The 17,287-nt window shown below is 40.3% G+C and overlaps 1 protein-coding gene across 2 annotated transcripts in view; it reads left to right on the top strand.

The window, feature by feature from the left end:
• Positions 1-7,543: 7,543 nt before the first annotated feature.
• The window catches only part of SNAPC3 (small nuclear RNA activating complex polypeptide 3), a 34,252-nt gene continuing 24,508 nt past the window's right edge, over positions 7,544-17,287 (top strand). For both annotated transcript variants that reach the window (XM_047767626.1, XM_047767625.1), the window contains exons 1-3: positions 7,544-7,889; positions 8,594-8,671; positions 16,873-16,957. In XM_047767626.1, coding sequence (XP_047623582.1) covers positions 7,573-7,889; positions 8,594-8,671; positions 16,873-16,957 — 480 coding nt within the window. In that variant the 5' untranslated portion in view covers positions 7,544-7,572. The remainder of the gene's footprint in view (positions 7,890-8,593; positions 8,672-16,872; positions 16,958-17,287) is intronic.

Raw genomic sequence — 17,287 nt, 5'->3', positions numbered from 1 at the left:
ATCCTACAACTACCCTCATGTCTCTCATTTCTTTTTCCTCTATGTTTCTCTCATTAAACCTTTTCTCTATTCATAGGCCCACCATTGCCTCTTTACTGGACTATTGGAAATGTTTCCTTATTTATTTCCTTGTTTCTTGTCTCTATGGCAAAGCCCCTTGTATGGGTTAATTCTATTAATGCATGGCTGTGTTTACATCACTCTGTGTATTATTTATTGCTATGCAGCAAATTACCCCAAATGTGGCAGCTTAAATATTTATTATCCCACTCAGTTTCTGTGGGTCAGGAATCTGGGAAGAGATGAGCTAGGGCCAGCAGGACTGCAGTTATCTTAGGCTTGATGGGACTGGAAGGTCTGCTTCCAAGGTGGCTCCCTCAAGTACCAGACAGGTTAGTGCTGATTATTGATAAGAGGCCTCTTCTCCTTTCCTCATCATATCAGCCTTTGCATTGTGTTTGAGCATCCTCATGACATAGAGCTAGCTTTCCCCAGGGTGAGTGATCCACAAGAGTACAAAAGAATAATTTTTTTTTTTGGTCTTTTTGCCTTTTCTAGGGCTACTCCTGCACAACATGGAGGTTCTCAGACTAGGGGTCTAATTGGAGCTTTAGCCCCGGCCTACACCAGAGCCACAGCAACACCAGATCTGAGCCACGTCTGCGACCTAAACCACAGCTCACAGCCATGCCAGATCCTTAACCCACTGAGCAAGGCCAGGGATCGAACCCGCAACCTCATGGTTCCTAGTCGGATTAGTTAACCACTGAGCCACGACAGGAACTCCAAAAGAATAATTTTTAAAAAGAATTTTTAATTGGGGCCTAAGGACAGATATCAATCAGCAAAATGACTTCTTATAATAGTATTCATTGTTGCATTAATTGTACAAGTAGACTACAAACAGCCTAAATATACTTCAAGGGGGGACAGGTTCAACAAACTTGACAGATAGCTACAGTGGAAGAATTAGGATCCTTTTTAATATATTAATATAAAAGGATGTCTAAGATATAACCTTACATAGAAATCACCAGATATAGAATGTAGAGAAACATGTACAGTATACAAAATATATATGTGTGTACATGCATACATACATGTGTGTGAGCATCTGTATACATAAATCTGTGTGTATGATTTCTTCAGAATGATACATAACAGCTATGGTTGCCTCCAGAAATCTAGGAAGGGACTCTACATTACTGGGGACTAGAGAGAAAGGGAGACTTTCATTGTGTGATATTTGTATCAATTTTTTCCTTCTAGTTTTATTAAGATATAATTGACATATAGCACTGTATAAGTTTAAGGCGTACAGAATAATGATTTGACTTATATACATCATGAAGTGATTATAATAATTTTTGTGAATATTCATCATCTCACATAGATACAAAATAAAAGAAAAAACTTTGTTTTCCTCATTATGAGAACTCAGGATTTACTTTCTTAACTTTCATATATAATATAGAGCAGCATTAGTTATATTAATCATGTTGTACATTACATCCCTGATACTCATTTATCTTATAACTGTAAGTTTGTACCTTTTGACCACCTTTCCCAATTCCCCCTCCCCCTACACCCTGCCCCTGGTAACCACAAATCTGATTTTTTTTTTTTTGGCCACACCCACTGCACATAAAAGTTTCTGGGGCAGGTATGCAACCCAAACCACCACAGCAGCCACCCAAGCTGCTGCAGTGATGACACCAGATCCTTAACCCACTGTACCACAAGAGAATTACTGATTTCTTTTTCTCTGCGTTTATTTGTTTTTGGAAGTATTACTGACCTACAACACTATATTATTTCTATATTATTTCTGACCTACAACACTATATTATTGAACAGTGATTCAATATTTCTCTACATTACAAAATGATCACCATGTATCTAGTTACCATCTACACCCATACAAAAATACTATCTTACTTTGACTATATAGTTGGGAGTTCCCATGTGGCACAGCAGGTTAAGGATACGGCGCAGGCCACAATGTTGCATAGATTTGATCCCTGGCCCGGGAACCTCCATAGGCTGGGGGCGTGACTAAAAAAGAAATAATAATAATAATATAGTCAATATTTGTATCATTTAAATTATGTGCCTACTCAAGAACTATTTTAAAAAAATCTAGACCAATTGTACACTCAGGTGAAAAAAAAGCTGAAGCCAGAGGAGAAAAATAAAGTAAATGATTTAGCTATAGGAAATATTTAGACATTAGAAGGGGATGGAAATACAACTTGGACAGATGACACTGAAATGGTGGGAAACATATGGCTTCAATCCCAAGTGAGACCCCCAGGTACCGATAGCTAATTCTGAGAAACATGGCCTGGGGGCACTGGTAGAATTATTTTGGAAAAGAAACACAAAAGAAGTTCACATTTGGAATTACATAAATTGGGAGCTGGGTGGATTTTAGGGATACAATAGCTAAGAGATTATAAACACATGGGCTATAGTATGTAAACAGGTGGGCTATGTATGTTGTGTTTGGTTTGAATATTGTTTTTAAATTTTATACCAACTGTTACAGGATAAACTGAGGTATATTAAAAATTTTATGAGTCTCTTTGAGCAAAAATCCATTTAAATTGGGCAATGCCAAACTGGAAGTGGTTAGGAGAGCTTCACTGATTGGAGCCTGGGTAAAGACATTTATAGAGAAAGGCGGAAACAAGGCAATTATTGATTGGTTATAGCTTAAAGCCTAGTTGACTGTTTGCAATTGGTTGTCTTTAGCATTTTGATTTTGTAATTGAGGCATTTACAGACTTAGATTTTGGTTTGCTGAGGTAAGTGGCCACCACATTAGAGCCACCTCAATCCAATGTGCTCCTTGTTTAAGTAATTTAACAAAATTAATTGCCAATATCTCCTGATCAGGAGATTTCACATTTAGAAGAAAAAAAAGCTAAATATATAACTTCTTTAGAAATATTAGAGGCACTGGTAGACAAATGCTATATTCCTGCATGACAGTCAGGCAGCCTTGTAGACAGAGGTTGGTATTCCACCGTTTGTCACGGTTCCCATCATCAAGGTTCCCATCAGCAAGCCAATTTTTCTCACCTACTGAGCCCATGTAAGTATCTCAGGGGAGGAAACTAATGCCCAGAGGCAAACTTTGAGAGCTCTTGTCTCCCTATTCCTACTCCCCAACCAAAAGCAAGACAATGACTCCATGACCTGTTTGTGCCACTACTCAGACTTCTGACTCTAAACAAATGCCACCACCTCAATCCAGTAGCTGGTTCCAATATCCACAATTTGGAAATCTTAGGGGGCCCCCCAGGAATCATACAAAGCTCCCCCAGAATTACAAGGACTGTACCTATCTATCCAGGGACCTTAGAATCATTCTACCTCTTTTCTGTCTGGTGCTTGCCAAGTCCAACAATACTCCCATTTTTCTGCCAGTTGGGCCACGGGGCCAGCAGCTACCTTTACCACAGGTTGTTGGGGGAGGAAAAGCTTCCTCTTACGCTCTTTCATGCTCTTTTAGGCCCTGTGAATGAAACTGACAAAAGACAGATTAATGAGCATTCACAGGAAAATGTGACTCAAGGAGGCGGTTAGAATTTGAGCTTATGTACTATCTCAGTGGGAGGAGGGGAAGGGGAGCAGGGCACTAATAGGAAAATAAGTGACTTTCAGGAAAGATAAAATAGGTCCTAGGGAGAACCTGATGGGAAACAGAGCTTTATTACAGCGTGTGGGTGTGATGCCCACTTTCACTCAATCTTCTCTAGTTATGGGAGTTGATTTATAACAATTCAGCTCTTTGTGTGGGGGGGTCCACATTTAGGTAAATAATGGGGCTCAGAAGAAAAGCTAATTCTCAAATGCCTTCAGCTCAAAATAATTTTATGCTGCAGTGGCTACCCTGGACCCCTTCAGCCTTATTACAAGGAGGAGCCACAACCATTAATCCTTTCCCCACTGATCCCTTCGAACCACACCCTACCACACCTGTAAACTGCTGTTGCAGCACAGTGCTGCATCTCATAATGAACCACCTTTCCCTGCCCTGGCTCCTCTGGTCCTGCCCCTCCCGCCTGCTGCTCAGGAACCACCAGTGGTATCCACTCCTGAAGCCAATGTTATTAAATCTCCACATACACCCTTAAGATTTCTTTCACCTGACTTAAATATACGACAGGACACCATCAAACTCCTAGAAGAAAACATAGGCAAAACACTCTCTGACATCAACATCATGAATATTTTCTCATGTCAGTCTCCCAAAGCAATAGAAATTAGAGCAAAAATAAACCCATGGGACCTAATCAAACTGAAAAGCTTTTGCACAGCAAAGGAAACCCAAAAGAAAACAAAAAGACAACTTTCAGAATGGGAGAAAATAGTTTCAAATGATGCAACCGACAAGGGCTTAATCTCTAGAATATATAAACAACTTATACAACCCAACAGCAAAAAAGCCAATCAATCAATGGAAAAATGGGCAAAAGACCTGAACAGACATTTCTCCAAAGAAGATATACAGATGGCCAACAAACACATGAAAAAATGCTCAACATCGCTGGTTATAAGAGAAATGCAAATCAAAACTACCATGAGATACCACCTCACACCAGTCAGAATGGCCAGCATTAATAAGTCCACAAATAACAAGTGCTGGAGGGGCTGTGGAGAAAAGGGAACCCTCCTGCACTGTTGGTGGGAATGTCAACTGGTACAGCCACTATGGAGAACAGTTTGGAGATACCTTAGAAATCTATACATAGAACTTCCATATGACCCCACAATCCCACTCTTGGGCATCTATCCGGACAAAACTCTACTTAAAAGAGACACATGCACCCGCATGTTCATTGCAGCACTATTCACAATAGCCAGGACATGGAAACAACCCAAATGTCCATCGACAGAGGATTGGATTTGGAAGAGGTGGTATATATACACAATGGAATACTACTCAGCCATCAAAAAGAATGACATAATGCCATTTGCAGCAACATGGATGGAACTAGAGAATCTCATCCTGAGTGAAATGAGCCAGAAAGACAAAGACAAATACCATATGATATCACTTATAACTGGAATCTAATATCCAGCACAAATGAACATCTCCTCAGAAAAGAAAATCATGGACTTGGAGAAGAGACTTGTGGCTGCCTGATGGGAGGGGGAGGGAGGGGGAGGGAGTGGGAGGGATCGGGAGTTTGGGCTTATCAGACACAACTTAGAATAGATTTACAAGGAGATCCTGCTGAATAGCATTGAGAACTTTGTCTAGATACTCATGTTGCAACAGAACAAAGGGTGGGGAAAAAATGTAATTGTAATGTATACATGTAAGGATAACCTGACCCCCTTGCTGTACAGTGGGAAAATAAAAAAATTATAAAAAAAAATTAAAAAAATAAAAAAATAAAACCAAGATCTGGGTAAAAAAAAAAAAAAATTTCTTTCACCTGAAATGTGACCGCCTTCTCTGGAGTGAGAGCTCCCCCTGTTGGGGGATTTGGACCAAGGTTTACAGGTCCTCAGGTTTCGAGAATTCAATTCAAACTAGCAAAAAGTTTTTAAAAATTTACTGGTTTACATAATGGCAAGTCTAGGGGAGGAGTTGGCCTCAGACACATCATTCCAAGACACATGACTTTTCTCTTTTCTGCCTTTCCTCATTTAAACTCTTGGCTTTTTTCCTTCTAACCATCCACTGGCTGGCACAAGCTATGTCTAGGGCACATCCTTAGGTCTTCAGAATGGAGGAAGGGTGTTTTATAGATAAAAATCCCATGGGAGGATTCTAATTGGCTCTAGTTGAGTCACTTACTCATCCTTGACCCAATCACTGTGGCAAAGGGAGAATGGTTCTATGATTGGCAGGCCCTGGGGGACCAAAAGGAGTAGGCAGGGTCAATGCTAAGAAACAAACTGCTAAGCAGACAAAAACAACGGATGTCTTCTACGACAACCTACCGATAAATACCAGGGCTCATAACTTAATTTAAAGTGGGCAAAGGACTTAAATATTTCTCAAAAAGAAAAAAAAAAAGACAGATGGTCAAAAAAGCACACAAAAAGATGCTCAGTACCATTAGTCACTGGAAAAATGCAATCAAAACCACAAGATACCACTTCACACCCACCAGGATGGCTATAATCAAAGAGTCAGTAAATAACAAGCATTGGCAAGGATGTAGAGAAATCAAAATCTTCATACAATCCTAGTGGCAGTGTAAAATGGGGCAACCACTGTGAAAAGGTCTGGCAGTTCTTCAAATGCTTTAACGACAGAGTTACCACATGACCTAGCAATCCTACCTATATATCATTAGATACACATATATCTTCAAGGGAAATGAAACTGCACAAAAACTTGTACATGAATGTTTAGCAGTGGTATCATAATGGCCAAAAGGTAGAACCTTTTTTGATAAATGGATAAATAAAACGTCATATATCCATACACTGTGTATATTTAGCCATAAAAAAGTGAGGTTCCAGTACATACTACAATACGGATAAATCCTGAAAACATGCTAAATGAAAGAAGCTAGTCACTAAAAGATCACATATATGATGCCATTCATACTAAATGCCTAAGGCTGGAGGAGTTGGGGTGATAGGTAAAATAAATGGGGTTTCTTTTTGAAGTGATGAAGATGTTCTTAAATTGACTGTGGTGCTGTTTGCATAACTGTAAATCTTCTAAAAGCCATTGAAAGAACATTTAAAGAGGGTCAGGTGTATGGTATGTGAATTATAGAGCAATAAGTAAATAATCAAGGCTCCTCCCATATGTTCTGCTACGTTGCGTCCTCTGGGGCTTCGGAAACATGGAGAAAGTGCCATCTGAAGCTAGACGGATTGAGTTCTGACCTTGCTTCAGTCTCCTGGCGGTTAACTCCTTCCTCAGTAGCACAATGGGGATGGTAATCCCTGCCTGGCAAGGTTGTTGTGATTTTTAAAAATATACACTAGGGATAATAATGTACAGTGTCTGACACATATTAGGTGCTCAAAAAATCAACAGCATGTTGCGCCTGGACAGCAGTGATACATACATTACTGGGGGTGGGGGGCGTTGGGGAGGTTCTCAAGGAACCGGATCTGGAGGTCCGGTAGTGCCCCCCCGTCTCAGCCCTCGACCCCCAAGGCTCTCAGGCTCTGGGACAGTGAGGCAGCCACGCAACCCTTAAATCAACGAAAAGTCCCACACCCCCGGGCCGAGAGGAAAGCACTGAGTGGGGCCATGGGCTTGTCAAAGCCGCTCTGCCCCGCAGAGAGCGACGCTGCGTAACCGGGAGAGCCGAAAAACCAGTCACACAAGCTGCAGTGAACCGAAAACCAAGCCACTCTTCGAAACGCCGCCTGCGGAGAACAATGCACTCAGCCCTGCACGCGGAGACTCGCGGTGCCGCGCCCCGGGGCGGGTACCACTCAGGCCCTGCCGGGAAATGTAGTACCTGAAGTTGGGCACGTGCAGCCTCGTTGCCTGCTGGCCCGGGCCCCGCGCTACTGCAAGTCCCAGCATGCTCCGCGAGGCCTTGATCCGCCGGCTTTCTCAGGGAAGAGAATAAGGCGAACATGGCTGAAGGCAGTCGGGGCGGTCCAGCGTGCGGCAGGATGGAGGACAGACAAGACCCGGCCCCCAGCAGTGGTGGCTGCAGCTTTCCAGAGTACGAGCTTCCTGAGCTAAACACACGCGCTTTCCACGTGGGCGCTTTTGGGGAGCTGTGGCGCTGCCGACTGCGCGGAGAAGGGGACTTGTCGCTGAAGGAGCCTCCGGCATCCGCGGTGCCCGAGGGCGACACGGTCGCCGACTCCGGACGGGAGGATGCTGCCGTGGCCCGGGATCTGGGCTGCAGCCTGGAAGCGGCAGCAGAGCTAAGGGCGGTGTGCGGGTGAGTGCGGGGCCGAGGGGCTCTTGGGACTTGGGGTCTACCCGGGTGCAGCCTTGCTCCTGCGCTCCGCTGGGACTCATCCTAGGGCGGGCCTGTGGTTTACTCCCCCGGGGTAGACAGGCTGCCCTTTCAAAGCTTTCAGCCTGGTGAAAGCTTTCCCTGAGCGACGGGAGAAGTCCCGTGATCGGAATGCACAATTTCTGCTAGTTGGAGTGAAGGGAGAGAGCTGCATAAGAGATTCATTTTTCTACTCACTAGTTTTTTAAGTGATTGTTAATGTAGTAAAACAATTATAGTAACAGCGACGGGTATCTGCCATTGAGAGGCACTTTGACGTTGGAAGGACCTTAGGAACGAAGAAGCTGGAAGGATGTTAAACCAGAATGGAATCTTGATTAACTGTGGTCTCTTTTGGCGACCTCCCGGGTATGCTGTTAATGAGATTTTCCCCAGAGTGCCTTATTTTGGGTGAAAATATGAAAGTAACATCTCTTTGTCTATTTAACAGTATTGGCCGCCTCAAACGCCATGTATCCTTTTACTTAATGAATATCGCACAGAATTCGCCTTTAATTCTGGTCTCCTCTGAGGCGCCTGCTGGATTTTATCTGATTTCTTAATTGTTCATTAACGTATTTAGGACACACTCTTCCACGCGCTACGGAAGGATTCGTGATTGCTTTTTTTTGTTTGTTTTGTTTTAGCCTTGATAAACTGAAGTGCCTTGAGGAAGGGGAGGATCCAGAAGTCATCCCAGAGAATACCGACCTAGTGACTTTGGGGTATGGAGGACTTTGTCATTTGTTTAAATATTTCTTTCAACATTATATTATTCAGAAGTCGACAGTATGGTATTGTTATCATTCTGTCCACTAAATTCAGGCATTGTTGACATTTAGTCATCTTGGCTTTAGCTGTTTGTGTTTGAGATATTTGCTGTGTGTCTTCTATTGTAGAACGACTCAGTAAGTTGCAGACATTATGAGAATTTACCCCGAAATACATGAGCATATAGCTCCTAAAAGTATCATTCTCCTACTTAATCAGAGTGGTATTATTATTCTTAAGAAAATTAACAGTAAATGCATTAACTGTAATATTCAGTCCATATTTAAATTTGTTTTTTTTTTAATGTTTACAAAGATACAATTAATCTACTTAAATAGGTTTCTGAGTGCAAGCTAATTTTTCTGATGGTGCTTCTCAAACTATCATACTCTGGTAGTATGATAAAGTACTAGTTTTTTTTTAATTTTTGACAGATCTATATCTGTAAAATAGGATAAAGATGAATTACCAGAAAAATGGAATTAAAAGACAATAAAACTCCAAATTTTTTATTAAATTCAACAGAAAAATCACTGTCATTGCTATGAACATTTCTAAATGCTTACTCTCATTGTACCAATAGGATAACAGACCAACAGATGAATTCTGGTCTGCCAACCACTTTTGAGAAACACTTCTCTATGATGATACTGTTATGGAGAAACTGTGTGTGTAATAGTGAAATTTATAATTCCTGGATTGTAGCCCCTTACTTTGCACCATCTCAGTTGTGTTGTCAGCCTTTATCCTACCCTTTCTATTTTCCCTCAAAAAATTTAGTGGGGCATTTCTACTTCAACTTGGTTTCTTCTATAATAACTGCCAAATCTTTTTCTCTTATCTTGTTGCTAATATTTACATTAGCAATATTTGGAGTGATATAAAAGGTTCCCGTTATTCCTAGCTCCTGTCTTTCCTCCTTCTGATTTATGCATCATGCTCTTTTGCTAGAAATTGTCAATAGCTCATCCTCTCCTCTATGGACAAATTTCAGATTTCTTCCTTAGACATTTGAAGCCTTCCACATAGCCCAAATCCACCTTTCTTGATTTATATTTGATCATTTTCTCTTTCAGTGGGTCAAGATGAACAAGACCCCTCTCCCAGATGAAACCAACCCCATCTCTGAGACTCTAAGATTCTTTTTTTTTTTTTTTTGTTCACACTGCCAGCGTGCAGAAGTTCCTGGGCCAGGGATTGAACCCATGCCACATCAGTGACAGTGCTGGATTCTTAACCCGCAGAACCACCGGGAACTCTGAGACCCTGAGAATCTTTTTCACATCTCTCAACCCATTTGTCTCCCTGAAGGAATAGAAGCACTTGAAAGGTCTAGAACTCTTCTAACCTTTCTAAAGTCCTTAAAGGCTCATTGAGAGTCCATACTCCTTTATCTGTGAATTGCCCTTAACCCTGCTGTTTTGCTTTGCTCCATTTGATGCTCTTAAATTATTGTTGATTGGTAAGTAGAATTTTTTTTAAAAGGCACATCTGATTGTGTTACTGTCTTACTTAAAACCTTTCAATGGCTCTTAGGCAAAAGTCCTGAGTTCTTAAAAGGATCACAAGGGCCTCTGTAGAAGGAATCTTGTTAATCTTTTCAGCTCTTTATCTTTTGCAGGGCTCCAGCCAAGTTACACTGTTTGTCAATTCCTAGAATGTGCTCTCATTCCAGGCCTTTGCCTAGAACACTCACTTTCTTAATACCCTGGTCTTGCTGACCTGTACTTATCTTTCAAGTCTTAGCTGATGGACTGAGAACTCCATCGAGCTCCCCTTTTATGCTTGTGTAGCTTCCAGTGCTTCCCTGTCGAAATACTCATCAGGAGTTCCTGTCATGGCTTAGCAGTAACGAACCTGACAAGGATCCATGAGAATGCGGGTTCCATCCCTAGTCTCTCTCAGTGAGTTGGGGACCTGGTGTTGCCGTGAACTGTGGTGTAGGCTCAGATCCCCGAATTGCTATGGCTGTGGTGTAGGCCAGAGGCTGTAGTTCCAGTTCACCCCCTGGCCTGGGAACTTCCATGTGCCACAGCTGTAGCCCTAAAAAGCGAAAAAAAAAACAAAAAAAAAACCAAACTTATATTTATTTAATTTTCTGTCTTCTAGCTAGACTTAAAAGTTCCAGAGTTCCCTTGTGGTGCAGTGGGGTAAGGATCCTTTGTTGTCACTGCTTTGGCTCAGATTCAGTTCTTGGCATGGGAACTTCCACATGACACAGATGTAGCCCCCCCCCCAAAAAAAAAGTTCTATAAGCTATGTCTGTCACACTGTCATATCCCCCATTCCTAGAATTTTGGCACATAATGAGGAGTCAGTAGATATTTTTAGAATGAATGGAATAAATGAAACTTACATAAACCTAAGGAAGTAATTTTTTAGCTATTGACTAAAAGAAGAAAGTTGATAATTATAAACAAAGCACACTTTGCTGTAGTTAATTACATGCTAATTGGCTTATAATGATTTTATTAAGCTATGTGAAATAGCAACTTTCAGACTACTTTACACAGTGCTTCCCCTGGCTATTTTCTGTTATTAGATCAACTAGATCTCCTCAGTTGTCTTCTAGTCCCTTCCATGGGAAATGTGAGGAGAATGATATGTGTAATCTAATGCAAAAAATGTTAGTGCAGCATTCCTTAGCTGGGATTATTTTTATGTACTTTAAAACCATTTAAAATAGGACTGGAATTCCCACTGTGGTACAGCAGGTTAAGGATCCCGGTTTTCTCTGTGGCAGCACCAGTTTGATCCCCAGCCCAGAGCAGTGGATTAAGGATCTGGTATGGCCACAGCTGTGGTGTAGGTCACAGCTTCATTTAATTTTCAGTCTCTGGCCCAGGAACTTCCATATGCTGCAGGTGTGGCCAAAAAGAAAAAAAAAAAAAAAGGACTAATGTTGATCTTAACAGTACCACCAGTAAGTTAGACTTGTGCCAAAAGCCAAAGATCTGTATCTCTATGCCTTCTCTTTCCCTAAACCTTCCTTTCCTCTCCCCACCAATAACTTAAAAACATAAAAGTAAAAACACAACCAAAGTATGGCATGACCCCTTTATTATGGCATAAAATAAATGAATTTATAGCACGTTTTCTTTTCCCCAGAGGACTCATTTTATGTGTTAGGGAAAAAAAAAGGTAATTGATAAGAGATTTATTCTCCATTGATACTGCTTCTCTCCTTAATCCATAGCAAGCTAAATAATTTATTTGAGGAGTTCCCGTCGTGGCGTAGTGGTTAATGAATCCGACTAGGAACCATGAGTTTGCGGGTTTGGTCCCTGCCCTTGCTCAGTGGGTTAACGATCCGGCGTTGCCGTGAGCTGTGGTGTAGGTTGCAGACGCGGCTCGGATCCTGCGTTGCTCTGGCTCTGGCGTAGGCCGGTGGCTACAGCTCCGATTCAACCCCTAGCCTCGAACCTCCATATGCTGCGGGAGCGGCCCAAAGAAATAGCAAAAAGACAAAAAAAAAATTATTTGAGTACACTTGAATTTTTTTTGATCACTGAAAAGATAGGATTTTAATTCCCAGGTATAAGAGAGAGTTGTTACAACATGGGTGCTACTAATACTTATCTTTCATCCCCAAAGCTTGAGGAACATTCTTTTTAATCCAATAGCCTATAAATAGAGTATTTAAGAACATAATCTAAGGAAAATTTCCAGAATTGGGAAGAAAACCCAAAACAAGTTAAAAGAGCTCACTATTTACCTGAGAAAATTAACCCAGAATTATCAACTCTTGAGGCATATCTTAGTAAAATGATTAGATTTCAGAGAGAAAATGTATAACAAGGGGCATTAAAAATATATATAAGTACAAAGGTAACCACAGGAACAAAAATGCAAATGCCAAACTTCCCAATTTCTAAAAAATAGATAAGCAAAAAGACACATCTCATAATGAAAAAACTAGCTAATATAACAAAGTACCATATAATTAGAAAATATAACTGAGTTGTATCCCAAGGCATCAGTCTTTCTACAATCTAGTAAAAGGGGTTTAGATTTGGCTCACAAAATGAAAACCTTGCAGAGACAATAGACACATCTAAAATAAAAATACTAAAAGTATTGGTTATTTTATGAAGTTATAAAGTTCGTATGGAATATATACAAGAATAACTAGGAAAAACTGAGGGAAAGAAAATTGTGAGTCCTTAGTAATTTTATTGTATATTAAAATATACTACAAAGTCTTTGTAATTAAAACAGTAGGTACTAGCTCATGAATGGACAATCAGACCAGTGGAATAGAAGAGAAAGGCCTGTTATATTTAGATGCATATGGAAATTTAGTATCACACTACACACAAGAATAAACCCAAAGGGATTAGAGAATGAAACATACAAGTCTTTGTATAAGAAAAGGCTTTCCAACTATGACTTCAATTCAGAGGCAGTAAAAGGAAAAGACTGGTAAAATTGACTGCACAAAAATTTTAAATTTTGCTTAACAAAAGAGCACCATAAGCAAAGTCAAAAGACAGCTGCCAAACTTGGAGAGAATATAACAGTGTACCACAAAGAGCCAATAACCATTATATATAAGACCTTAAAAGTTGAGGGACAAAGACCAAAAATCCAAAGGGAAAATGGGGAAAAGATAAGAACCAATAATTCACACACACACAAAAAAAGATCTAAAAAATGACTGAAACATATCAAAAAATGTTCATGTATGTTAATAATTAGAAAAATGCAAATTGAAATGATGCCTTTTTTTCTCTTGGACTGGCACAAGTTTTAAAATATGCATTCTTAAAAATACACATTCTTTTGATGAGGCTGAGGGGAAGCAGCATTTTCCTACATTCCTGATGGAAATGAAAATTGATACAACCCTTTTCTAGGGAAATTTAGTAGTACGCAAATTTACAAAATTACATAGGCACTTAATTGTTTTTTTGTCTTTTCAGGGCCGCACCCACAGCACATGAACCTAGCCACGTTCCCAGGCTAGGGCTCCAATCTGCCTTGGAGTGAGTCACAGCCATGCCCTCTCCAACAAGGACTGGATTTCAGATCAGGGGAAAGAAAAAGGAGCCTTCCTTTGGCTACTCTTTCTTAGCATAAGGGGTAGGGTGCTCCTTATATTTGCTAATCCTTTGTTCTCTAGTTCTTACCTGGCAATCCCTCATTCCTCCACTCCTCTGTTAAAGTTAATAATTATTCATATTAAGCTTTCTCTGTTCAAATTACTGTTTAGTTTTCTTTTCCTCCCAATTAAACTCAGACTAATACAGAAAGAAAAGAATGTACATAAGTATCTGCATTTTTTTTGGTCTTTTTTTTTTTTGCCATTTCTTGGGCTGATCCTGCGGCATATGGAGGTTCCCAGGCTAGGGGTTTACTAGGAGCTGTGGCCACCGGGAGCCGTGTCTGCAACCTACACCACGGCTCATGGCAACGCCAGATCCTTAACCCACTGAGCCAGGGATCGAACCCACAACCTGATGGTTCATTAGTCGGATTCATTAACCAGTGAGCCATGATGGGAACTCCAGTATCTGCATATTTAAACAAAAGAAATGGAGAGAATAAACCAGAACTATAAAGATTGGTTGCCCTTTCTGGGTAGTTAGGAAAGGAGTGGAGTGGAAAGAAAGGAAATAAGTACAGCTTAGTGGTGAGAACAAAAAGAGAATGACAGTTCTTTGGATATATATGTACTTTTTTTTTTTTTTTTAGGGGCGCATATGCAGCATGTGAAAGTTCCCCGGCTAGGGGTGGAATCGGAGCTGCAGCTGCCAGCCTATACCACAGCAATGCCAGATCCTTAACCCACTGAGCAAAGCCAGGGTTCAGCATCCTCATGGATTCTTAACCTGCTGAACCACAGTGGGAACTCATGTATGTACTTTTTATAACTCTGACTCTTAGAACCATGATAGTGTTTCACGTATCTTTTACATACCCCCAAAGTAGTCTATCAAAACTAGCCAGGGGAGTTCCCGTCGTGGCGCAGTGGTTAACGAATCCGACTAGGAACCATGAGGTTGCGGGTTCGGTCCCTGCCCTTGCTCAGTGGGTTAATGATCCGGCGTTGCCGTGAGCTGTGGTGTAGGTTGCAGATGTGGCTCGGATCCTGCGTTGCTGTGGCTCTGGCGTAGGCCGGTGGGTACAGCTCCGATTCGACCCCTAGCCTAGGAACCTCCATATGCCGCAGGAGCGGCCCAAGAAATAGCCAAAAAAAAAAAAAAAAAACTAGCCAGGATGTAGGGGGAAACCAAAAATAGAATACAAAAACTGGCAAATTGTGAATTGAATCTAATTGTGTTACAAATGAATAACAGAACAACACTGAAGAGAGTTAGTGAGAAAGATCTCATCTAATTCTGTACAAAATCACACCTTGATTCAGTGTTGTAAGGCTGCAGACAAGAACTATTAATGAGTTAGTGTTTCTCACAAGGGTGTAACTTAGTAATTCTCAAAACATGTATTTTAAAAAACCAAATATATAAGTGAATAAAAGTTTGTAGACAATGGGAGCTGGGTTTCTCACTTATGGAGAAAAGTTATAAACAAGGAAAGGTTGAAGGCTAAAATGAATCCTGTGATTTTAGTTTGGGATTAGAAGTATCAGTATAAACTCATGGCTTAAAAAACACAACAAAAATACACAGTCACAGATATTTGTATGTGTGTGGGTTAGTACATGTGTTTATGTTGCCTACCTATGTGTATGTTTCCTACCTCTCTTCTGAGAGTCCTAGAAGCAGTGACTGTGGAAACAGAGTGCCTTGTTCTCAGATACAGGTCTTTAAATCTCTCTCCACTGAAGGAAATAGGGCTCCTAAGAGAAGTGGTTGATTCCAGGGCTGAGATATGAAAATACAGGATGAGCCCTGAGCATCTTATGGTGCCAAAAGGTAAGGAATGCTTAAAAAAAAAAGAAGAAGAAGAAGAAAAGATAAAGAACAAAAATGAGGGCTTGTTGAAAGAACAGGAGCCAACTTGAAGGAGCTCCTAATGCCCAAAGCTAGAATAATTTGAGCAATAAAATAACAATACTATTAGATTTTAACCTGTACAATAAAGTATCTATGAGTTCATAGTAATAATATAAATGACCAAATAAATAGATGGAAGAAAAGAGGTCTCCCTCTTAATAACAGGAAATAAATGTAAAAGGAGGGGAATAGAAAATCACTCTTAGGTATAAACCACAGTAAGAAATGTTGCAGACAGAATTTACTGATGAATGCTAAAATTCCTAGATGAAAGTTTGATGAGAAACAAGATCTGCATAGTTTCAAAGTATCTCCCCCAAACATTTGTCAGATATACAGAAAAAGAAAGTATCTTTCTAGTGTAGAACCCTGGCAGATAGGAACTTAATCAATGTAAACATCTCTAGGAATAAGACAATATTAATATTCTGAATCTCCTGATGATAGAATTAGAAGAACAATATCATTTTTGTGTTATTCTTGCCCAAACTATGTACACTTACTCCAATTATGGGGAAACAGCCATCAAACCCAAATTGAAGGACCTTCTACAAAGTAACTGAAAGTGTAAAGATCGTGAAAGACAGAGGACTGAGGAATTGTCAAAGACTGAGGGAAAGAAGAAATAAGAAAATGTAGGAAGTTCCCTTCCTGGCTCAGTGATTAAAGAACCTAAAATGCGTGAGGATGCGTGTTCAATCCCTGGCCTTGCTCAGTGCATTAAGGATTGGGCATTGCCGTGAGCTGTGGTATTGGTTGCACATGCGGCATGGATCCCAAGGTGCTGTGCCTGTGGCATAGGCCAGCAGCTACAGCTCTGGTTCGACCCCTATCCTGGGAAACTCCATGTGCCAAAAGTGCAGCTTGAAAAAGCAAAAAAAAAGAAAGAAAGAAAGAAAATGTACTGTGGTGTCTGCATAGGTTCCTGGGACAGAAAAAAAGGCACTAAATTAAAAAACTTGTGAAATTCAAAAAAACTTTAGTAAATAATACTGTTAATGTTAATTTCCTGATCTTGGTGATTCTGTGATCATGTAAGATGTTAATATAGAGAAACCCAGGTAAGAATAGGGAACCCTTTGTACTAGTTTTGCAGTCTTAAATCTAAAATTAGTTAGAAATAAAAAGTTAAATATTAAAGATATCTTTGGAACCCCCAGTAAAGAATGTTGAAGTTTGATTTTTCTTGTTAACAGGGTTAGAAAGAGGCTTCTGGAACATCGGAAAGAAACCATAACGATAGATCGGGTCTGCAGACAAGAAACATTTGCTTATGAGATGGTAAAAGTGTTAATTTTTCACTTTTTCCCATGAAACAAACTCTTACTAGATGTTAGTGATGACTATATGATAGCTTTATATTGGATATGCTTAGAAACAAATTAGAAAAACTTTACTGAGACTAGGAACTAGTAGGAGAAAAAGACCCATAAAATTCAAGTGATGGCACATTTTACACTCAGATCTCTGCCTTATTATTGTTTTTACTTTTTGGTCTTGCTCTCTGTATTAGGCTAATTTCATGCTTTTACCATGCTCTTTCTGATATTTTTGTTCTGTTCCTGATTTTGATTTAACTACCTTCTTTCTTAATCCATTATCTCTTAGGTA

The sequence above is a fragment of the Phacochoerus africanus genome, chromosome 2, assembly GCF_016906955.1.
Source record: "Phacochoerus africanus isolate WHEZ1 chromosome 2, ROS_Pafr_v1, whole genome shotgun sequence".
NCBI classification, from domain to species: Eukaryota; Metazoa; Chordata; class Mammalia; order Artiodactyla; family Suidae; genus Phacochoerus; species Phacochoerus africanus.
The sequence above is the reverse complement of the archived record's forward strand: the minus strand, read 5'-3'. Positions and strand labels throughout refer to the sequence as shown.